Here is a 25,294-nt window from a genome sequence, read left to right as displayed (position 1 = left end):
TTCGACTGTCTTCCAGTGCGGTTGATTCTGCACTCTCTTTTTGTGCGGTGATTCGCTTAAAAGTAGAACAATAGAACCAGTGCAGTGTCCGCGGTCGAAACAAATGTGTAGTGTATAAAAAGTGCTGCAGATCCTGAAGACGCGTGCAGGTTCGTGCATGCAAGTGCTGATCGATTGTTGTCAAGGGCAATGCCCTTGCTAATATTTCGATTAAGTCTATGTAAACGCTCAAACATGTTTAGCGTCACAGTTATTGAGGAGATGTAAGGTTTTGATAAACTGTAAATTTATTTGCACACGCACGCACCCACACAAAAGCACACACACACATTCACATATATACACATATACATATACACAAATACACAATACACATATACATACATACACTGATGGACACTAGTATTCGTCATGTTTTCATAGTGATCTCTATTATAACATGACGAATGCTTTTGTCAATCAGTGTACACATATAAACACACATACACACGCATTTACACACATACATATATACAGGGGGCAGCAGGGACTTTGTCCAAGGGCTTGACGACCCCTCCCCATGGCCACTGCGAGTTAGACCGGGACCATCGTCCCTAACCCCTAATCCCAAGGCGTCAAGCGACCCGTGCCGAGGGGATGCATGGCCAGGGGGGTGAAATAATAAGCTAGGCCTTTAACGGAGCCTGTGGGGTACCTGGGCACCCTCCACAGTAATTGTCCCTTACCGCGTTATGCTGGGCTCTGGCGTGGTGGACCTCTTTTCCCGAGCAACTCGTGGGACCAAAATGGAAAACCAAGTCAATTCTTCAATTAGTGGTAGTAGTGTAGGCGACAACCCCTTCGCAAGAGGTGGGTTGTTCAGGTCTCCGCCTAGGAGGCCAGAGGCAATAGTCGGCAGCTCAGTGCGCAGCGCCAGCGTGGGTCACTCAACCTTCCTCTCGGCTATAAAAACGCCGGAAGGGGTTATCGACGGCCCATGGCTTGTGAAGGCGATGAACCGCAAACGCGATGGGCTTTCGGCCTTCGAGGTGGCGACGGAACAGCTGGACGCCATCATCGACTTTGCGTCATCGAAGCATAATATCAGCAAGGACCTCAAGAGGAGCTTGCAGAAACTTCGAAAGTCGATGCTGGACGCCAAGCTGGAGAGGGCGGTCGGGACGGCCAAGTGTAAACCCGTGAAATCGGTGGAGTCGAGGTCTACCCAGACTGAGGCCCAAGGATTCGCGGACTCGGGCAAGGTCGAGTCGACCGAAGGCGTGCCAGCTAAGACGGTGGTGCCAAAGTCTACCCAGACTGAGGCTCAAGTATTTGCGGGTACGTCGGGGTGACTACTCCAACAGAGCAGACACAAAAACGGGGAGACAGTCTCCAGGGATGAGCTCCTGGGGCCGCTCCAAAACGCGGAGGGTTACTACCCTGAACAAGGGTAGTGGGGCTGGGAAGCTGAACCCCGGTCAGGTACCTCCAAAACCGGGGGAGGAAGGACCTGGAAAGGTCCGTCCACTCAGGCAAGACGGTGGTAAGGGGTTACGGCAGGCTGAAAGTTCTCATCCGCACCAGACCAGGGAAATAGAGGGGAATGACGCCTCCTGGACCCTGGTCAAGAACAAGAGGAAACCGAAGACGTCAAGGGCCGAAAAGAAGGCCCAGGCGAATGAGGGTAACAAGAAGTCTAGGGTAGGCGCCAATCGCTCCAGGGGCGATGCCCTAGTCATCACGGCGGACGAGGCTAAGTACTCGGATGTTTTGAAGGCGATGAGGAGTGACGTCAAGCTCGGTGAACTCGGCGCCGACGTACGTCGAATAAGACGTACCCGGATGGGCGAGATGATACTCGAGCTGAAGCGGGGCGTCTCGCAAAGGGCGCCGCCTACAAGAAGTTGGCGGAGGAGGTCCTAGGCGAGACGGTCAAGGTGAGGGCACTCACGACGGAGGTGAATCTAAGGGTTAAAGACCTGGACGAGATCACTGAAGTCGAAGAGCTCGTCACGGCACTGCGGCGACAGTGTGAAGTGGAGACGCCCACCGCAGCCGTTCGGCTACGGAAAGGTCCGGCAGGGACGCAGGTAGCATTGGTTCGGCTATCTGCAGCGGACGCCTCCAAGGTAGTCAAGTTAGGGAGCGTCAAGGTGGGATGGTCGGTATGCCCTGTGCGCATATACGAGCAACCCGAAGTTTGCTTCAAGTGCCTGGAGCCGGGGCACAAGCAATGGGACTGCAAAGGCCCTGACAGAAGCAATCTCTGCCGACGCTGCGGATATAAGGGGACATAAGGCACAATGCTGCACGAACCCTCCCAATTGTTTGATTTGTTCCAGCAAAGCTGTGAACAGCAAGCACCCCATGGGGGCCTGATGTGCCCGGCGTTTAAGCGTGCTGCAAAATCAAAGTGCAGGTAAAGCAGCTGGCTTGCTCGGCTTCGCCCGAGTGTTTGGTGTGCGCAGGTTTAGAGGAAACGGCGGAACACGTGTTGTTCGTGTGCTCACGTTTTCGCGCAATGCGTGACCACATGCTTGCCACATGTGGTCTGGACACTACCCCGGACAACCTAGTTCGGAGGATGTGTAAAGATGAAGTTGGCTGGAACGTCGTTTTATCGACTATCGCTCAAATCGTCTCGGAGCTACACAGAAGGTGGCGCGTGGACTCAAGGATGGCTAGTTCAGGCGCAAATAAGAGGTGGTCCAAGGGATCGGAGTCGGCTTCATGGGTCATACCGGTGGTCATGCTCTGTGGTCGAACTCGATCCTTTTATCGAACAAGTGGCCGCGCGAAGAACAACATGGTATCGTCGCTTTCGCGGCGTCGGTCAACCGGGCGGGTTCCGAGCCCGAGGACGGAAAGGGTCCTCGTCAAGGCTGGGGCAGGCGTAGGCCTCGCGTCGGCAAGTCCCTCTGTGTGCTGGCGAATAGGCCCTATCGCAGAAAGGTCAATTTGGGGTGCACGCGGCATCATCATTCTTGATACCAGTCGTGCAGAGGGAAGCAGGCGCGAAGTCGACCCTGCCCACCTTCCGAGGACATAGGGCGTGGTAAGGCCACCTGGAAAGCCGGCAATGCGCTGGCACGATACCATGGTGTTCTTCTAAAAAAGCGAGTCACGATGTTCGATGCTGCAAGGACACGCAGCTAACCTCGAGGGTGCGTTATGCACTGGCCCCCTTTGAAGCATTACTTTCTGGTTGTACCGAAGGGACGATGGGCTTTGGCAATGGAAACGGTTTAGCTGGTCGGGGATGCAGCCCTGCCTCCCTCATTGGAGGTGGCCCCTAACCCAGCACTTCCTGGTCAACCCAGGATGTCTGTGAGCAGATTCCCCCTCCATTGTTTAGGAAGAAAAAAAAAACATACATATATACACAAACATTCATATACATAATATATAAACACGCACACGATTTTTATTATATATTAGGTATCTATATTATTGAAAGCGTTTGGTACGGGAGGTCCACGCTTTCTTCCTTTCCCCTTGATTCCAAGATATTAAGTGACTTTAGGTATTCCTGAAGTCATTCAATATCTAGGAGTAATCTCTGCGGTACATACTGCGTAGTTGGCCTGGCCATATGAAAAGAAAAATGACGAAATTCAGAAACCGTCATTTTCCAGGATGCTTTCAAGTATTGGCTACGCAAGTATGAGATTAGATTAGATTAGGAGGATCCTCCAGCAATACGTTCACAAATTATTCCTCAAATTCTTCCCTCGGATGATCCTCCAGAGATTTTTCCGGAAGCTTGTTCAGGAATTCTTCCGAAAGTCTCTCCAGGGAGTTCCTCCAGGAATTCTCCGCAAGTTCTTCCAGGAATTTCTCAAGAATTTCCTCCAGAAATTGTTCCGGAAGTTCCTCCAGGAATTCCTTCGGTAGTTCCTCCGGGAATTGCTCCATAATTTCCTCCAGGAATTTCTGCGTCAGTTCATCCAGGAATTCTTTGGGAAGTTCCTCCAGGAATTCCTTCGGAAGTTACTTTAGGAATTCCTTTGGAAGTTCCTCCAGGAATTCCATTGGAAGTTCCTCCAGGAAATCCTTCGGAAGTTCCTTCAGGAATTCCTTTGAAAGTTCCACCAGGAATTCCTTTGGCAGATCCTCTAGGACTTCCTTTGGAAGTTCCTCCAGGAATTCCTTCGGAAGTTCCTCCAGGAATTCCTTCGGAAGTTCCTACAGGAATTCCTTCGAAAGTTCCTCCAGGAATTCCTTCGGAAGTTTTTCCAGGATTTCCTTCGGAAGTTCCACCAGGGATTACTTCGGAATTTCCTCCAGGAATTCCTTCGAAAGTTCCTCCAGGAATTCCTTCGAAAGTTCTTCCAAGAATTCCTTCGGAAGTCCTTCAGGATTTCCTTCGGAAGTTGCTTCAGGATTTCCTTCGGAAGTTCCTCCAGAAACTCTTCAGAAGATCCTCCAGAAATTCCTTCGGAAGTTTCTCCAGAAATTCCTTCGGAAGCTCCTCCAGAAATTCCTTCGGAAGTTCCTTCCTCCAGTAATTCTTTCTGAAGTTCCTCCAGAAATTCCGTCGGAAGTTCCTCCAGGAATTCCTTCAGAAGTTCTATCAGGAATTCCTTCGGAAGTTCCCCCAAGAATTCCTTCGGAAGTTCCCCCAAGAATTCCTTCGGAAGTTCCTCCAGGAATTCCTTCGGATGTTTCCCCAGGAATTCCTTCGGAAGTTCCTCCAGGAATTTCTTCGGAAGTTCTCCAGGAATTCTTACGGAAGTTCCTTCAGAAATTCCTTCGAAAGTTCCTGCAGGAATTCCTTCGGAAGTTCCTCCAGGTATTCCTTCGGAAGTTCCTCCAGGAATTCCTTCGAAAGTTCCTCCAGGAGAGAGATGTCAACAATCGTCAACAACACCAATGATTGTAGCTTGATAATGAATCGACTGCTTTGAACGTGTTTACAGCGGCACACTAGGAGTTAACTTTCTGAAATCAGTATGGCGAAAGGCATCTAAGGTTCGATTTCTCAAAATTAAGCACCTTCATCGAAAAAATATTTGGTAGGCGTAGTAGCGAACACCTTCCTACATAACAGGTACCAAAAAGTTTTTCATGAAAAGTTCCTAATATGGAGAAAACCCGCGTTAGATGTCTTTCGCCATACACATTTCTGGCGGTTAACTCATGCTGCCTATTTTGCGCATATACTATAGCGCCTGAATGTGATAGCGGCGGGTCGAAAATCAGCCACTGCCAATAATTCATTATTATGAAATTAAATAGTGATCAAAAGCGTTTTGGTCTATGTGCAAAAATAGCTAATGTTTTTTGGCATTTTGTGCACACACATACACACACACATACGCACACACGGACAGACAGCCATTTGTTCTGCTCGTCGAGCTGAATCGATTGGCATATAACACTATGGGTCTCCGGAACTCAATTATCAAAAGTTCGTTTTCGGAGTGAAATGATAGCCTTTCGGTACAAATTTGTTGTACGAGAAAGGCAAACATGAAATCTAGAACAGCTGCTGGGAAAATTAATGTTTCAGATTCTTATTCAAACTGACAGCCCCGAACGATTCGAATCACTGCTGATTTTACTCTTATGGTGCACAATTTGAAACATTTCCTATCTAGCAATATAATTTATTTTTCAACTTATTATGAATGCAGAAATAAGGAAAACAAGAATTTATTTGATTAGGAGTTTAGTAATTGCTACTCGGAAATTTTCGAACGATAAATTAAAACACACAAAATCAGTAACTTTAGGAATGGGAAAGACGGCTCTATTATTGCCGAGTATGCAACAGGATACAATGTAAATGTTTTTTTTTTTGTGTCTTTATTAAAGAGACTTTCAGCCCGAGGCTGGCTCGTCTCCGCTCAATGTAAATGTTGTCAAAGATGGCATTTAAAGTAATCTGGATGAAAGCTACAATGCTGATGTTTCCACTTCGGTGCAAAGGCTTAAAGTGATGGGCATGTGTGATAAATTATTCTACGGCGACTTCATCGAGATTTAAAAAAATCAAAATGAAGACATCGCTATAAATAAAGTAAAGGTTATCAGGACGTACGAAAATCCACGTTTCAAGTAAAACAAATACAATGTTGTGATTGAAGTCGATAAGGATACTCGTAGTTGCTTGTTGACCGCAAAGAAAGTGAATATAAGGTTTGATCGGTGCCTTGTAGTTCCCGAAAATAGTGTTGTAAGATGTTTCCAATGTGGAGAATTTGGGCCCATGAGTACGGAATGCAAGAAAAGTGTTGCGTGCTCTAAATTGCAGCGAAGGTCATAAAACATCTGATTGCACGTCAACTGCTTTGAAATTTACCAGTTGTTTGAAAATGAATAAAGAACGTAAAATGAATCTGGACGTAAACCACGGAGCATTTAGTACTGAGTGTAAAGTTTATGAAAGGTTATTTTATCGTAAAAAAGCAGCTTACGTTTCAATGAATAGCAACCAAGTTCCAAAAGAAATGTGAGTAATGTAGATATTTTGTATTTGAATATTGCTGCTTTGCTTACAAACTACGTTGCACTACGTAGCATTGTAGAAGATAAACGTCCTCTTTTAGTTTTGTATCTGAAACTCATATTGTTTTGTATCTGAAACTCATATTGTTAACATAGAAGCATTTGATCAATACCGGGTTACAGTGTTGCTGCTTGTCTATCACATTCGAGACACACTGGCGGAGTTGCAATTTATGTCAGAGAATCAGTTCAATTCAAGCTTCAATTGAACGATGCTCGCGATGGTAATTGGTTCTTGGGCATTGCAGTTGTACGTGGCATGAAGTTGGGTAATTACGGTATTTTATATCACTCTCCCAGTTCAAATGACCAGCATTTTTTAGAGATTTTGGAAAACTGGTTAGAGTCGTTTATAGATCCTAGTAAGTTAAATGTAATTGCTGGCGATTTTAATATCAATTGGTGTGACGATTCAAATTCGAATCATTTGAAGCGTTTTTTAGTTTAAAACAAAAAGGAAATGAATATACTTACGCGTATTTCTCGGTACAGTAGAACTTTGATTGATCATGTTTACTCTAACTTCGATTCTGTCACTAGTGTTACGAATTGCACTGAAAATACTATGAACGTTCATACTACTAGATCATAAATTATGCGCATGGCCTCTAAGGGCATGGATGGGCACCATGGATTGCTATTGGTTTCGTACCAAGCGTAATTGACTTGGTAGACCAGGGCTCTAAAATCCAAAATGGTTTGGAGAACCTAGAACATCTGTAGAAATATTGTCTACATTCACGATTCACCATTACTGAAATAGTACATAGGTACATTTCTGAGAAAAAAACAGCAATAAAATCGTTCATTCGCGACGATCCTTCCTCCGACGATTACAGGATGTAGGTGTGGCCGATCAACAATCTGAGGTCAGTTTCGAAGAAATTATGAGCTGACGATTATTTTGTTATATATGTGAATTTGGCTGTGGAATGCCCGAGATATTACCAAATCAAATCCGAGTCAATATGACCCGAACACCGTAAGTGTGAGTTTTTTTTTATCCCTTCAGGAACGTCGTACAAAGTAGTTCAACATAGAACATAGTTTTCCACGAAGTAGGAAAAGTCAAGAAGTTTCAGATCTTCATTGCGTTGCGCTAAAAAGCTATAACAATTTGAAAATGCGAACACGTTAGGAAGGTTAATTACAATTTTTTGCTGTATAGTAATGGAAAGTTAAGTAATTCATATCTGTGATGGTAATCAGATCGTTTTTATTCTTGCAAATCTGATTAAATTGTTAGTACATTAAATTCAATTAATTATCTTAAAGGTAAATCGTCTAGCTCAAACCTTTGTAGGGGTATGTGGCGGGACCATCATCATCATCATCATCAAAACAAATCCATCTATTTTGAAAGAATATTAACAATCTAACCCAACATCCTTTTCCAAATGCCAGCAAGCTGGAAGCACTGTTCCGCCGATGCGCCAATTCCACCAGGAAGCATTCTTGCAGGACACGACATTGACAAATCGCCTATTTTCATAGGCCGTGCCTACCACAAAGGTGACCATCTGCCGGGCAAAGTGATTCCAAGTAAGGGATCTGCTTACGTTTGTTACGGAGGTAAGGAAATTCGAAAGAGTGGCTTTGAAGTGCTGTGCAACGGTAATGTTGATTGGGTACCAGCCAAATTTGGAATCGTTCCTCGGAATGCAGTTCTCGGTGGTCAAACTTCAACGGGAGAAAAACTCTACATTGGACGAGCCCACTGGATGGGCAGTTTAACCCCAGGAAAGGTGCATCCGAGCCACCAAACGTTGTATATTCCATTTGACGGAAAAGAGATATCAATTCAAAACTATGAAGTATTGGTTGAAAACTAAAAGTATTATGTTATAATTGAATCATTTGTTTAACAAACTGAATATATCCATTTTACACAATTTCAAGAAAACAACAAAAAACTATTTTTGTAGGTACAATTTGGTACCGAATCTTTCGATTTCTTTGGCCAAATTCAACAGCCTGGGGCACTTCCAGTGCGAAAACTGTAAGCAGGACTCCATAATTGCTTTGTGCGTGCACATATGTAGTTTCTCAAACCAAAAGAATTTTTTTCATACATTCCATAACATTATTTTTTTTTCGTATTTTATGGCACTATACGTGTTTTTGGACGATGATTCAGAATATATTTTTATATCTCATTTTGGACAAAAATGTAACATATGCAGTTTCTCAAACAAACGGTTCAACTATAAACCCGATAAATTTATACAATGTCAATCGATTTGAACGAATAAACATTAAAAATCACAATCCTTTGTCGTGTCTTGGTCTTTTGCTACTTGATCCAACAGCACTAGCTCATATGTAATGATGGTACCGGCCATCTGTAATGGAAATAGGAAATCATAAAAATTACATCTCTTGGGGACAAGCATCCCGGAATACAAAACTAAATGCACTCGTGTTTTCAAAAGTACCCGCCCAAGCAACCAGAAGTTCAGATTTCACTTAAATTTACTCTTAGCCGAACTAATTGGTTCACTATGGTTCACATCAAGTTCCAAGCATCCTTTACGGAACTTTAAAGATCACTTTTACGCTCCCACCATACAAAACAATACTTAAAATGATAGCTGATTAAGCCAAAATAGCCCTTCTTATCCGAACTTCTGATTGCTTGGGCGACGTAGCAGAGCTGGAATAATAAAAATGACAGGGGATCCTTGAAAACGCGAGTTTTGGATTCCGGAAGACTCAAGGTCCTTAAAGGATATCGTCACACTTACAGCAAGTATCAGAGGGCGCGTGATAAAGAAAAATCGTTTTCCAGAAAAGGCAATGCTTTTCAGCGATACGTGATCCAATAATCGCTGTAAATCAAGGTTCCAGCTTGACGTTGCAAAGTCGCGCAATAGCTCCAGTGGTTTTAACGACGTTTCATAGATGGACGATGACACATACAGCATTGTGAAACACCGGCTGATGAGAAACAGCAACGAGTACCAATAGTAGAATGTTGTGACAACAGTTTGTTTGGGGCTGAAAAAAAGATAGCAGATAAGATCATTAGATATACCTATCATAATACCAGGTAAGGAGGAATGGAATGTAAACATTTATGCAATTGCCCCAAGGGCTTTCCATATACCACGTGGACAGGTTTTTATCAGTTTCAGAAACCCCCTCCCTCAGCGTGGAAAATTTCTCATATAAATTTTTCAAAATTTATGTGGACCGTGCACAATCCATGGATGGATCGGGTGATGTGCGTTGTTCGAGTTTCAGGGTCATTCTCGAGTCCCTTCGAAACGCGCAGCGGGTTACGGTAAGGTGATGGTCTTTCGTGTCTGCTATTCAACATCGTTCTGGAGGGAGTAATAAGAACAGCAGGGATTGACACGAGTGGTACGATTTTCACGAAGTCCATCCAGTTATTTGGGTTCGGCGACGACATTGATATTATGCCACGTAACTTTGAGAGGACGGAGGAAGCCTACGTCAGACTGAAAAGTGAAGCTAAACGGATTGAACTAGTCATCAACACGTTGAAGACGAGGTACATGATAGGAAGAGGCTCAAGAGAGGACAATGTAAGCCACCCACCACGAGTTTGCATCGGTGGTGACGAAATCGAGGTGATTGAAGAATTCGTGTACTTAGGCTCGCTGGTGATCGCCGATAACGATACCAGCAGAGAAATTCGGAGACGCATCATGGCAGGAAATCGTGTGTTCTTTGGATTCCGCAAAACGCTCCGATCGAATAGAGTTCGCCGCCGTACTAAATTGACTTTCTTACTTGATACTTGATGGGCTACAGCTCTTCGATGAACCTACGCCGAATGAAGTATCCTTCTCCACTGGACTCGATCCTGGGCAAATCGCTTCCAGTCGCCCTGAACATTGAGCGCCCTCAGGTCCTCTTAAACTGCAGAAAGCCATCGTGTACGCGGTCTTCCACGAAGCCTGCGGCCTCTTCCGGGTTCTCTACTAAATATTATCTTCGCTTGACGTTCTTCCGGCATACGAACAACGTGACCAGCCCACCGTAGTCTGCCGTGTTGAATAAGCTTAATAATATCCAGCCCTTTATACACCTGGTACAACTCGTGATTCGTGCGACGCCGCCAGATACCGTTCTCCTGTTTACCGCCGAGTATTGTCCACAGCATCTTACGCTCAAACACTCCGAAAGCTTTCCGATCAGACTCCTTTAATGTCCATGTTTCATGGCCGTATAAAGCCACCGGAAGAATCAGAGTAGTATGAAGCGCGAGTTTTGTTTTCGTATGCAGACTACGGGACTTAAGCTGGTTACGAAGTCCGTAATAAGCCTTATTTGCTGCTGCAATACGTCTTTTCACCTCGCGGATAACATCATTATCGCACGACACTAATGTTCCAAGATACACAAATTCTTCTACCACTTCAAATTTGTCACCATCTAGCATCATTTCGCTACCACCACCACTAATGAACTCACGTTGATTGCCAGCAACCATGTACTTCGTTTTGCTGATATTGATCGTGAGTCCAATCCTCGCTGTCTCCCTCTTAAAAGGCACAAAAGCCTCTTCCACGGCATGGCGATCAATCCCGATAATATCGATATCGTCCGCAAATCCCAGGAGCATATGCAATCTTGTGATAATGGTACCGCTTCTTTGCACACCAGCTCTCCTAGTCGCTCCCCCGAGCGCTATATTGAACAGTAGATTTGAAAGTGCATCACCCAGCTTCAATTCATCTAAGGTAACAAATGATGTCGATATTTCATCCGCAACCCTTAAACTTGATTTCGATCCGTCCAACGTTATACGAATTACTCGTATCAGTTTCGCCGGAAAACCATGTTCAAGCATAATTTGCCATAATTCATTCCGTTTCTCTGAATCGTACGCCTCCTTGAAATCAATAAACAGATGATGTGTCTGCAAGTTGTACTCCCGGAATTTATCAAGGATTTGTATCAGGGTAAACATTTGATCCGTCGTTGATCGGTCCTCACGAAAACCTGCTTTTTATTCGCCGACGAAGGACTCTTCAAGCGGTCTCAATCTGTTGAACAGAATACGGGACATAATTTTGTACGCCGAATTAAGGAGGGTTATTCCTCGGTAATTGGCGCACTCCAGTCTGTGCCCCTTCTTAAAGAGAGGGCAAATAAGGCCGTCAAACCAGCTAGCAGGCATTTCCTCGTTTTCTCATATTTTCGACATAATATGCTGCAGAACTTCATAAAGCTGCTCATGTTTGAGAAGTTTAGCCGGGAGCTGGACCTTCCCCGCAGCCTCATCTCATCTAGTGTTGGCAACTCCACAGCTTGTCCATCGTCGCTAATATTTATTCTATTACCGATTCACCGTCACTTCCACTATTCAACAAAGTCTCGAAGTGTTGCTTCCACCTGGCAGCCACTTCTATTTTATCTGTCAGCAAATTCTCTTGTTGGTCGTTGCACATGACGGGAGATGGCGCTGTCTTTCTCCGCACGCCATTGACACACTCATAAAACCTCCACATATCGTTCTGATCCATTTTTTCCTGCGCCTCACTAATAACTTGTTCTCCATACTCTTTCTTCTTCCTGCGGTGGAATCGTTTTTCGGCTGCTCTTGCTTCCTTGTACCGATCTCTATTCGATCGGATACCCGACACCAACATCCGGCTTCTGGTAACGTTCTTCTCGTCTGTCACTCTCTGACACTCCACATCGAACCAACCCGTCCTGGGTCGCCTTTGTGCAGTACCTACCACGTATCGTGCTGTTGTGCTGATGGATCGACTCCCATAGATCGTTGATGTTGTCGCTAACGTTGGTAGCACTTATCCGTTCGTCGAGCTTCTGGCGGTACTCAGCCGATACTCCTTCCGCCGACAATCGCTGGATATTGTAACGCATCTTTCGGTGTGATCTTTCGTTCGATACAGTTGACAACCGTGATCGAATTTTACTGACAACGAGGTAGTGATCAAAGTCAATGTTCGAACCTCTGAATGTCCGCACATCGATAACATTCGAGAAATGGCGCCCATCCACCAGAACATGGTCCATCTGTTTGCAAGTTTCACCATTTCGGTGTCTCCAGGTGTGCTTTCGGATATTCTTTCGTTCAAAGTAGGTGCTACTGATGGCCATCCCTCTGGCAGCAGCGAAATTTATTAGCCTTAGGCCGTTGTCGTTGGTAGCGGAGTGAAGGCTCTCCCTATCATTTATGGGACGGAAAAAGCCCTGTCTACCGACATGAGCGTTAGCGTCTCCGATAACAATTTTCACGTCATGCTTTGGGCACTCTCCATAGGCTTTATCAAGACATTCATAAAACGTGTACTTCACGTCGTCGGATTTATCGTTTGTCTGTCTCAACACCAGGGCCGGATTTATGGGGGGGCCGGGGGGGCCGTGGCCCTGGCCCCGGGCCCCCACAATTCTTATGTACCAAAACCAACCTTTTTTGTACATTTTGGGGCCCCCACATACCGTCGGCCCCGGGGCCCCCTTCCGGCTAAATCCGGCCCTGCTCAACACACAGATTCGTTTGCTAATGGGTTTCCACCGCATCACTCGCTTCATCTGCTGGCCCATCACTACGAAACCAACTCCATGCTCTGCTTTTCCGCCGCCACTGTGATAGATGTTATACTTGAATGCAGTGTTGGTCGTGGGGTCCACGGCTCGGAATTCATGTTCTCCGGATCTAGGCCATCGGACTTCTTGAATAGCGGCCACGTTCACTCCAACCTTCTGCAGTTCACGAGCCAGAAGGCTCAAGAGCTGAGCAGAATGGATACGTTTGCGTGCGTTTTGACACTTTTCCCATGGCAAAACTGTCAAAACGCACGCAAACGTATCCATTCTGCTCAGCTCTTCACTCGTCCAGGATCGTCATTTAGGATCCTGACATTCCAGGTACCGAGTTTCCAATCATAGTCCTTATTTCGTTGCCGGGTCGGTTGCCAAAAATAACGTTCTCTTTTTCTTCTATCTCCATTTTTCGTGGTATTTGCGGGGCTTCAGTAAGCTTCCTTACCGGGGTCGCGTTACCTACATCGCGCTGCCACCTTAGGTATAGCTGACGTGATACAGCATTTCGTTGATCAGTCGCTGGGTACCAGGCAGACGCTGTTTGAGCTGCACCTCCAGGTGAAAAGACGCTCGAGGCGTACCTTCTCACTCTAGCTGATGTCAGAAGGACAACACTGCTCAGGCTGCACTACTAGCCAAGTACACAACCCTTAGCTGGCGGTCTTTTGTCATCGGACGACCCGTGGAAGCGTGAGATAGGAACTTGTGGGGACCAGTGCACTGTTAAGCGCTCCTTCCTTGATGTCTACCCACCATTTTGCAGCCCTGACTATCTACAAAACGCTTATTAGACCGGTAGTTCTCTACGGACACGAGACCTGGACGATGCACTGGAAGTTTCCGAAAGGAAAGTGCTGCGTACCATGTTTGGTGGGGTGCAGATGGCGGACGGTACGTGGAGGAGGCGAACGAACCACGAGTCGCATGAGCTGCTGGGAGAACCATCCATCGTTCTGTAGCCGGCACGGAGCGATCCGTATCAAAAAGCACGTGGCTTAAGCGCCACTCCACAAGGGAGACCACGGCCCAATTGATTTTGCCCGGATGAGACTCTCTCAAGGCGAGTCCATTTTAATTTTCCCGATAAGGATTTATGGATCGGTCCAGCCAGCAACAACGAAGAGTGCCAAATCGGGTCCACCCTATCCTCCCTCTATACCGTACAGCCACACCATACACTCAAAGAGTCGGTGAGAGCCCACCAGAACCTAATACACTTTAAGTGGGAGTGCGTCTCATCATCGGCAGACATCATCTCCTCTCACCAACAACCATCAATGAGTTGGAAGCAACATGATACACCACAGTCAAACTCGCAAAGAGGACGGGACTCGAAACTAACAACGCGTTGTGACGTTAAACACAATCAATTAACTAAATGGCTAGGGAGACACATTGAAACATTTTATTTACTAACAACGGAAACATTTATTGTCTTAATACTAACAGGGGCACATATTGGTTCGGGGTTTGTGTTTCGTTCGTACCATTCATGTCTATCTCCTATTTTGTGTGCGTTTTCTCTTCCCTAGCTCTCTCTATATTCTGACTGTGTGCTCTGTGCTTGATGTTTACAGTGACGTCATTTTATCTCGCAGCGCAGCTGCTAACTAGCCTGCGCTCCTGCTACTCGACGATAATTTTCGGTGGTGGCAAAAACGGGCTCACGCACGCATTTTCACGGGTCCGTGATGGCAGACCCAAGCGTTGGTCGGCAGGCTTTCCGACTCGCGAAAAAATGTTTGGCTTTAGCAGCACATTTGGGTCATCAGTCTAGGACTGGCACAAAAAACGTTCCTCCGCGGCGCCCTCCTCGGACGCCGCACTCCAATCAAAAAAAGGTTTGTTGACTCACCGGTTTGTATGGGCTTACTGACCCAGTCGATGACCTGCCGGTGGGGTCGACGCTCCCGGCTTGTTGACGCTGGTGATTGCTTCTCAATGAAGCCGACGCGGCGCGATGGCGATTGCTTGCCGGCGGTTTGACGGACCGGCTAGTGGGCTTCGTCCACGTGGAAGTCCCCGTGCCTTCCCAGACCGATATGGTAACGGATCGGTCCGCTTCTGGCTGGCTGGTAGTTGCCAGGAATATTCCGTCCGTTTGAGGGGGGGTGGTCTCGTCGCGCTTGGGTGCGATAGTTTGCTGGGGGTGGAAGATATCAAGCCAATATGGCCGAATAAACACTTGAGCACGAACACATTATCACATTAGAGCAAAACTTTACCTTTGCTATAGGTTCTCTGTCTACTGTCGCACACAAAATCTAAACGCACACTTTCTGCCTAGTTGCTAAGGAACGAACAATAATTAATTAAATAATTACATTTAAAATCACATTAGCACATACTTTAGAACAATCGCAATAATAACTGACAAACGCGGACACTTCCAACTTATTGGATGATCACGGACGAAATGATTGAGCCCGTGAGTCCTCAGATCAAGGAAGGTGGGCTCGGACACAACCGGAAATACGTCATTTCCCGACTCCCTTCGTGTACGATCGTGACCTTATTGGCACGATGGATAATTGACACGAAAGTTGTGCTGCTTTCCCTCTCCCACCTTATCCGAAAAACAAATGGCCTCGACCTTGGAGAGCTTGGCTAAATGATAGTGCCCGTTTGCCTACGTCAAGGGACAATTATGTAAATTAATTGGCGATTGAAAGATGTAACTGCTTACAATCTACCTTATTTACAAAAACTATATACAAATTTATTCACAATATTCCTGACTGCTACATTGCACCAGGGCTATTTTACGAAAATTTGGTTTAAGGAGTTAAACCAAATTTTCGTAGTGGAAAACTGTACAGAAACTTTCATTTTATCATATTTACATTCCCTTAACTCGAGCTTAAACTTATAGTATTCTATTCATCCGGGTTCCTAACATATTTACCAAGAAAAAAATCTAAATTCAACGAAACAAATTATTCAACTAACTTTATTTACAAAAATTATCTACAAAATATTCACAAAACATAGGTCATCCCAATGGAAGATCAACGTTGTTTGACGTTCTCGTAGCGGGTGTGTATACAGACACAAACAAACTCTCAAATCACAACATAATGTAAAACGGCATTACTACTGAGACCTCTCAGTCTCCGTAGAAGCCAAACCATAACAACACACCATTAAAGAAAAGCATATCAATTCTCAATGACAACATATACATAACAGGTACACACCGAGAGACGAACACCAAACCTCATTGTTGGTTTCTTGTCCCATACCGATATGACCGCACATAAACATTACCTCAACAAAACTGGTTCATTCAGATTCGAAACTACACCATTCCTTTTCGTTGGTTTTGCGCTTCTCTTCTGAATTCACCGAAACTGCCTTGCCTAACATATACTACCAAGCCTGATACCTGGAATCCGCGTATCTGTGTAGGGCAAAACGTAAACATAAACCACATAAACACTCACCACACGTATTAGCACACCAGAGAGTACTCTAGCTCTCGCTAACACATGCGTAAGAAACATAAACTCTCCGAAAACAATCATTCCAATAACATTTCAAACGCCGATGCTTTTCCCCAGCTCTGCAGAAATATTATTCAATGAAAGGAAATTGGACCACTCTATATTTTCTCTCAGAGAGAAACTCTCTAATCACTCACGACACTCATACACTGATATACCCACCCACTGAGAGAAACGTCAAACCTAAATGTAAACATTGATAAGTGCAGTGCAAACAGTGGATTCTTGTAAGTTTTTAGTAATTTTCTTTTAATTACGGATTAAAACGGATTCAGTCACTGACTGACGGGAAGTATTTGACCAGTAAGTAATCGTATTTTCCATTTTTTTATAGCAGTGTGGTGCAAATATGACGGGAACGCTTCAAACGAAGGTTGGCTCCGCGTAAAGCCAATTTGAATCGAGTACTGAACCGACCTTTCTTGAAGACTACCCCACCGGTCGGATAGGGCAGTTCCAGGAGAGATCAAAAGGCAGGGGAGTATTATTCCAATTCCTAGGTAAGAGTGTGAATTATTACTAATTTTTTTATTTGATGTTTTAGGTACTACTGGACGGATGGATGGATGACCGCGCAATCAGGGGTGACTTTTGCGACCGGAACATTTGTATTACGAATTTATATAAATATAAATAAAGAACCTATCTATAAAACCTAACATAGAATTAAACTACCTTTGTGAACTACTTTACTAACATTATTTACAAAAATGAGAAAAAAAAATCGAATTCTTTCAATCCTGGGTATTAATTAGAAAAATGTTTAAGAATTTTACTCATCCCTCCCACTTTTGGACAGTACTTTTTGGTACTTTAAAACAGATTTGTTTTTATTTGAAGGTGTTGTTTTTATCGCTCGATTAACTCGGGTTGCTCAACATCGTTTTTCTTTACAGAAAACTTCTGAGTCTCTTTGTTCGATCAGCGTCTGCTTTTTCCCATTGGCAGACTCACGAATTAAACTTCCCCTTACGGGTACTGCTCGTCATCCCGCTACGGCTCTGAGCTTCTGCTAAAAGATCATCACCCGGGAACTATTCCAGGGCTCTCTGTTACTTCCGGTCGAGGGGAACACGAAAAAGAACAACATCTTCTTAAACAATTCTTTTCTTAAAGAACCAATTCTTTCTCCAGCGCATTGCAAAGCCTCTTCTTGGACTGAATGGCAGTCCAAGGATGCCCCTAGTAAGTAGAAGGTTTTGTAGGGGCCGCAACTGACCCGAAGGTCAGTGCTAGACCTTGCAATGGCAGACAAATATTTCTTTATCCGGAGCACAGCTTCAACGGAGTAATAGTAACTCTTGGGTGCCACCCAAGAGTATCATAGCTGGAGAGGTTTACTTCAATTTTGTGAGACCAGGGCTAGTACTGGCTCGTTGTCGCTGCCTGAGACAGGTACATAGCTGAACAACAGAAAATACTAAGAAGAGAGTTGGAGACTACTGATGAGTAAGATTTTTAAGATCCATATCCTCCATCTCTCAAAGATAACTGCCCATTCCCTCAGCCATCCATCACCAACATTCCTCCTTCCAATTTTCTTCCTTGTTCTTTTCCTCTTTCGGTTGCTTTTTGTGTTGATATTTTCTGCTTTCTTTCTAAAGCTCCTACCAGACTTGTAGGTCGCCTTAATTTCCCTAGGGTGCCCAGCATACTTTGGGTCGTCACCCTCAATGTTTTTCACGCCGTCTGGAATCGATAATTTCTTATCGGTTCCAACAGAAATTTTATCTTCCTCGCAATCTTCTTCTTTTCCTGGAACCTCGAGCTGGGTGGAACACTGATACAGAGACGGAATGGTAGAATTCTTCGATTTAGGTTCCAGCTGCCAAGCTATATGCACCTGTCCCTTTCCTTGTTCCTGTTTCTGATGTACTAACTTTTCTTTAACCTCTTCCACTTCTTCTTTTTTCTTCGCTTCTTCATTTTTCTTCTCGTTTTCCATTCTACGTAACCATCCTATACAATCTCTAATAACGTGATCGAAACTCTCGCAATACCAACACGTTGGCAATTTGTCCTCGTATAGATTTAATCTTCTCCATCTCTCTACAACTTGTATCTGGAATTTAAGTTCAGCAACTTTGGCCTCCAGAGCCCTAACCCTTTTCTTACTCTGCTCGTCTTCTTCCTCCATTTCATACCCTGTTACTATTTCCGTCATTTTCATTCAATACTCTACACCGAACCACAACAAAACGCCTTATTACGCAATACTACAATAACTACACGTTCCATACTATCAACAATATCCCAAAATTTCCGTATTTCAGTAACAAATACCATAACTTTCCACAAACTCTACACTGCATTAACTCAATATTTTCCCAAACCTGATATCTTCCTCAAAACTCCCAAATATTCAACAAAACAGAATAACACTCAAAGACTTTCCACAAAACTATCAATATCGGTAGAATTAATATCTACATACCGGAAACTTAATACAATGACCTAAAAATATTCCATAAATCTACATTAAATTTAAAAACATATTTTTCATAAGAAATTCATCAAAAATTCATCAATCAATAATCCGAAAACCTGCAGTTGGGCGCCATTTTGTAGCCGGCACGGAGCGATCCGTATCAAAAAGCACGTGGCTTAAGCGCCACTCCACAAGGGAGACCACGGCCCAATTGATTTTGCCCGGATGAGACTCTCTCAAGGCCAGTCCATTTTAATTTTCCCGATAAGGATTTATGGATCGGTCCAGCCAGCAACAACGAAGAGTGCCAAATCGGGTCCACCCTATCCTCCCTCTATACCGTACAGCCACACCATACACTCAAAGAGTCGGTGAGAGCCCACCAGAACCTAATACACTCTAAGTGGGAGTGCGCCTCTCATCATCGGCAGACTCTCCCTCTCACCAACAACCATCAATGAGTTGGAAGCAACATGATACACCACAGTCAAACTCGCAAAGAGGACGGGACTCGAAACTAACAACGCGTTGTGACGTTAAACACAATCAATTAACTAAATGGCTAGGGAGACACATTGAAACATTTTATTTACTAACAACGGAAACATTTATTGTCTTAATACTAACAGGGGCACATATTGGTTCGGGGTTTGTGTTTCGTTCGTACCATTCATGTCTATCTCCTATTTTGTGTGCGTTTTCTCTTCCCTAGCTCTCTCTATATTCTGACTGTGTGCTCTGTGCTTGATGTTTACAGTGACGTCATTTTTCTGCGCAGCGTAGTTGCCAACTAGCCTGCGCTCCTGCTACTCGACGATAATTTTCGGTGGTGGCAAAATGGGCTCACGCACGCATTTTCACGGGTCCGTGATGGCGGACCCAAGCGTTGGTCGGTAGGCTTTACGACTCGCGAAAAAATGTTTGGCTTTAGCAGCACATTTGGGTCATCAGTCTACGACTGGCACAAAAAACGTTCCTCCGCGGCGCCCTCCTCGGACGCCGCACTCCAATCAAAAAAAGGTTTGTTGACTCACCGGTTTGTATGGGCTTACTGACCCAGTCGATGACCTGCCGGTGGGGTCGACGCTCCCGGCTTGTTGACGCTGGTGATTGCTTCTCAATGAAGCCGACGCGGCGCGATGGCGATTGCTTGCCGGCGGTTTGACGGACCGGCTAGTGGGCTTCGTCCACGTGGAAGTCCCCGTGCCTTCCCAGACCGATATGGTAACGGATCGGTCCGCTTCTGGCTGGCTGGTAGTTGCCAGGAATATTCCGTCCGTTTGAGGGGGGGTGGTCTCGTCGCGCCTGGGTGCGATAGTTTGCTGCGGGTGGGAGGATATCAAGCCAATCTGGCCGAACAAACACTTGAGCACGAACACATTATCACATTAGAGCAAAACTTTACCTTTGATATAGGTTCTCTCTGTCTACTGTCGCACACAAAATCTAAACGCACACTTTCTGCCTAGTTGCTAAGGAACGAACAATAATTAATTAAATAATTACATTTAAAATCACATTAGCACATACTTTAGAACAATCGCAATAATAACTGACAAACGCGGACACTTCCAACTTATTGGATGATCACGGACGAAATGATTGAGCCCGTGAGTCCTCAGATCAAGGAAGGTGGGCTCGGACACAACCGGAAATACGTCATTTCCCGACTCCCTTCGTGTACGATCGTGACCTTATTGGCACGATGGATAATTGACACGAAAGTTGTGCTGCTTTCCCTCTCCCACCTTATCCGAAAAACAAATGGCCTCGACCTTGGAGAGCTTGGCTAAATGATAGTGCCCGTTTGCCTACGTCAAGGGACAATTATGTAAATTAATTGGCGATTGAAAGATGTAACTGCTTACAATCTACCTTATTTACAAAAACTATATACAAATTTATTCACAATATTCCTGACTGCTACAGTTCACACTGCGAAAATCGGAAGACTGCCGGGCACAGAGCCAGAATGTTGGACAGTAATCCGGTGAAAATGGTTCTCGACAATGATCCGATGGGAACAAGAAGGCGAGGTGCACAGCGGGCAAGGTGGATCGATCAGGTGGAGGACGATTTGCGGACCCTCCGCAGACTGCGTGGTTGGGGACGTGCAGCCATGGATCGAACTGTATGGAGAAGACTTTTATGTATTGCACAGGCCACTCCGGCCTTTGTCTGGTAATAAATTTCAAAAAAATATTTAGCTTGTAAATTTAATTTTTCATGGCTTGTTGAAGTTAATGCTGTAAAGCATCTTCCGAACAAATTTGTATTACAAAAGAAAATTTGACTAAACTTTTTTGGGAAAGATTCGGAACGATCTGGTATCATGTATTAAAACCTTTTTATGTCTACTTTCCGGTGGTTTCCGTGGTGATTTACTTCTAGCAGCTCCAAAGCTAGAAATTGACTGTTACAATGTTGGATTGAGGACACTGTGAATGTTTCAGACCTTAAGGCATGCGCCTCCGAAAGTACTTTAGTAGCATCATAGTATATGTTCGATAACAATTCAACCTCAAAATGAATTTAGCGTTCCAAAATTACTCCTTGGTGAAAAATTCAAGCAACATATTAGGTTTTGTCCTGCATTTGTATGTGGGCCAGCCACTGCGTGTGACGTTCTGATACTTGAAGTTCGATACGCACCTTTTTATGCAATGGGTTTGGTGATGTGTGTAAAGGTCACTGGAATAACAGTGAGTGACTGAGTGCCGTTGGTAATCGTACCGAACCCAACCATATCAATAAAGACAAGAGTTGCTATCTGAACGTGCAGCTTAAAACATCTCGGTGTTACTTGTCTTGAACGACAAGTTAGTTCAAGCATTTTATCGAAGTTAGCTAAGACAAGTTGTTACTAGTTCCTAGTTCTAGTTCTATCAAATACTCAAAATGGAGTTTCCAGGTACATTTGGAATCATACACGACCCCAAGGTATTCAGTAGATAAAGATTGATTGATTTCATCATTCAACAGCTTTAGTTTCAGTTGAGCAGGGTACCGCTTCCTAGAAAACACAACCAACTGAGTTTTTTGCGAAGAAAACTCGATCTCTAAATGTCTGGCCCAAACAGTCAGATTATCTAGGGTACTTTGCAAGACATCTGCACATTGACCTCATAACGAGATCACATCATCATCTGCAAGTTGTCTGAGCGTGCATTGTCCTTCAAAACAATTGTCAATATCTTTCACATAGAAATTATAAAGCAAGGGACTTAAAACATGAACCTTGGGGAAGGCCCATGTAGCTATTTCTGGAAGTTGCCAGAGTGCCGAGTGTGAAGCTCATGTGTTTTCCTGACAACAAATTGTACACGAAATTATTCAAAATAACGGATAATCCACTTCTGTGCAGGTTGACTGACAGCACTTCTATGGAAACTGAATCAAACGCGCCCTCAATATCCAAGAATACTGAAGCCAATTGCTTCTTGTGCGCAAAGGCCAGTTGTATATCTGAAGAGAGCATCGCTGGATAATCGTTTATTCCTTTATCTTTACGAAAACCACACTGAGTATTTGACAGTAATGCATTTTGCTTGACCCAATGGTCGATTCTTGAAAGGATCATTTTAATGACTTTTGATTTCTTACTGCGCGATCCCGGGAAAGACGGTTGCTTCCTATTTTGGGGAAGCCACCGTGTACCACCGTAGACTTCACTTATTCACTAATTTGAACGGTAGTTGAAATAGCAGCCTTTGCAGTGGTATCGGCGGATGTGTCTTGCGATTTAACTATTTCCGGATAAATCTGCTTGGAGCGCTGTACCAACTTCAATTTCTGGGGGCGCTTTCTGTACAACCGGGCAATCTTGTATACCATGGGCAGGAGTCATACCACAATAAGCACATTTTGTGGCTTGTTGCTGGCAGGACTCCTCCCGATGTCTATCGAAACATTTACCACGTGGTTTCTTGTCACAAAACTCGGCAGTATGACCAAGTTGTTTGCAGTTGGCACAAAAAGACGCACCGGAAACAAAATATTCTCTAAATTAACATATTTTGGGAGCATCGAAGCGGCAAACGTCACCCGAAGCGAGTCTGAGTTAGAATATACCATTTTGCAATTTACCGTGTCTACTGAATGCAATTCCTTGCAATCCAGAATATCCACGGTAGACTCCATTGCATTCATTAAGCGACCGTTTACAAGCAAGTACATCCTTGCAAGTCAGGCCCGCTACGTTGATGACACCTTCGATTTCGACCACCCGCGAGGGGACATAAACCAAATATACTACATTGTACGCCTTGTCGTTAGCAATTTCGTTCGCCACCTGATATGTAGGTGCGGTGATTCGTAGTTTTTTTTTCGGTTGATCTGATTGAAGTCAGTCAGTCAGTTATAACCAAATTTAATTAAGGGTCTGTTCACAAATTACGTAACGCTTTTGGGGGGAGGGGGGTGGCCCAACTTGCGTTATACTTTGTTACACCAAAAGGCGGGGGAGGGGGTGAGTAATACCAAACGTTACGCATAACGCGAATAAAACTGTATTTTAAATGTTTTTTCTTTACCACTGATTGAAGTAACTGCTGACATGTCTTGATCAAGACGATGAACACGCATCAACCTATCCTCTTCACTACCATACTACCCATAATTGTCCCATGTTAGTCTTTGTAGTTTTTCTACTTTTTATTTCAAAGCAGGCTTAATTATATTAATTTATAGAAAGACCTCGGAAACGACGCTTTTATTGGTATTGTTTCATAATGAAATCTTCCTAACCAAGCCAAAGTGGATAGAGTCAACCCCGAGTATTTCTAGTAGTATTTCTAGTAGTAGACATAAAAGTATTTCTGATTCTAAACAATTACATTTTAGCACAACCACTTCAACAATTCAATTTAAGAATTATATGTCTTTTGTTATCGCATTAGTCATTACCGAAATCAAGCACATAGCGGGAGTGATATGCGTAAAAACACCAAGCGAATATAACATTTCTTGACGGAACAACCCTGCTTTACTAATTGAATGATCATGGACGTAAATTCTATTTTACGTTTCTACTAGCTGCATTCTTAATATCCTTGGTTTTTTAACATGTGACGTTCCTATTCTAACAGTGTTAAATAAAATACCACAACTTCTGCCAAAACCCACATGCTTCAGAGAAGGAAAAAAATCTATCTTTAAAATTTTCACAGTTACGCGTTACACGGGGGAGGGAGGGGGTACCAAAAATGTTATGATTTGTTACGAGGGGGAGGGAGGGGGTCAAAAACTCAGATTTTTGCGTTACGTAATTTGTGAACAGACCCTAAGTAAAGTAAATGCATTGCATACTTACTCAAAAATGTTGTACAGTTGAACTGAAATGAAGAACATGTCATTCGCACATGATAGCAGAATAATTCTGGACAACTTTGTATCTAGGTATGTCACCAGTTCACTCAGTCGCAGAAAATTTAACCTCAAAGCTCGCCATACTTCCTGCGGTTGTTGATTTCCATTGAAAGACCTTATCCTATCGTTGTACTGTTCGAAGCGTCGCTGTAATGCCAATGACACGCAAATAATGAACACATCCATGTAATGCCACGTGAACTTCGCCACCCGCATCGTAGCTTCAATGGCCACCCCCAACACGGGATGGTATGGAATGAACCGCACAATGTAGGGATGCTCTCGACGGAAGAAGTTGCGCCAGAAATCACTTGCATGGGGGCAGTACTTCATATGGACGACGTTCAATTGGTAGGCCGAAATAAAATTTATCGTATCCTCGACGAAGGCAAAGAAAAACATTGTGAATGCCACACGCTTCACGAGCGAATCCAGCGGGAGACACTTGCCCGTTTCGTAGGGATAGAACAAAAACAACTGCTCGTCACCAGTCCAGCGTTGCATGATGGAGGGCCAATTATGCGCCAGGATAATGAATTCTATCATTGCCATGATGGTCACGGCGTAGTATATAAAGGTAGCTGAAAACAAGTGAATAGAGAATACGCGTTACATCTAAATATGAATGCATGGATATTGTACAATACGCACCAGTTGCTCCAAGTCCGATGGTTCCTCGGTGAATGCGATATGCCAAGAACATGGAAATTATTGCACTCATGATTAGTGTTGTGAGGCAACTGTATACAAAACGCAAGCTTTTTAACGTGAATTTCAACTTTGAAACTGGTTTCCGGAAATATCCATTGATTGGCATCAATGAAAACAGTTGGCCAATGAAGACAATAGGAGCTAAGGCTTCATGAACCGTACATCCATTGGGATTGTTTCTCAGATGTAAATTAGCGTCTTCGACAGTGGTCAATTTCCCTTTAGCAGAGCTTACTTCTTGAATAGAAATCAT

The 25,294-nt window shown here is 44.2% G+C and overlaps 2 protein-coding genes and 1 long non-coding RNA gene across 3 annotated transcripts in view; 1 reads left to right on the top strand and 2 right to left on the bottom strand.

Annotated features, from left to right (window-relative positions):
- Positions 1-8,757, top strand: part of LOC134211327 (natterin-3-like) — a 25,749-nt gene extending 16,992 nt beyond the window's left edge. Inside the window, exon 2 of the mRNA XM_062688089.1 lies at positions 7,894-8,757. Coding sequence (XP_062544073.1) covers positions 7,894-8,321 — 428 coding nt within the window. The 3' untranslated portion in view covers positions 8,322-8,757. The remainder of the gene's footprint in view (positions 1-7,893) is intronic.
- On the bottom strand, positions 8,698-25,294 carry LOC134209414 (gustatory receptor for sugar taste 64a-like). The gene is made up of 4 exons (XM_062685403.1): positions 24,982-25,294; positions 24,275-24,911; positions 9,234-9,486; positions 8,698-8,831 (listed from the first exon to the last, which is right to left on the bottom strand). The coding sequence occupies exons 1-4, from the start codon at positions 25,292-25,294 to the stop codon at positions 8,745-8,747; spliced, it is 1,290 nt and encodes a 429-aa protein (XP_062541387.1). The 3' UTR covers positions 8,698-8,744.
- LOC134211328 (uncharacterized) lies at positions 19,923-20,696 on the bottom strand. The gene is made up of 3 exons (XR_009978999.1): positions 20,494-20,696; positions 20,369-20,435; positions 19,923-20,312 (listed from the first exon to the last, which is right to left on the bottom strand). It is a non-coding gene; the product is annotated as an uncharacterized LOC134211328 (long non-coding RNA).

Source organism: Armigeres subalbatus, chromosome 2 (assembly GCF_024139115.2).
Source record: "Armigeres subalbatus isolate Guangzhou_Male chromosome 2, GZ_Asu_2, whole genome shotgun sequence".
Taxonomy (NCBI): Eukaryota; Metazoa; Arthropoda; class Insecta; order Diptera; family Culicidae; genus Armigeres; species Armigeres subalbatus.
Note: the sequence above shows the minus strand (reverse complement) of the source record. Positions and strands in the feature narration are given on the sequence as shown.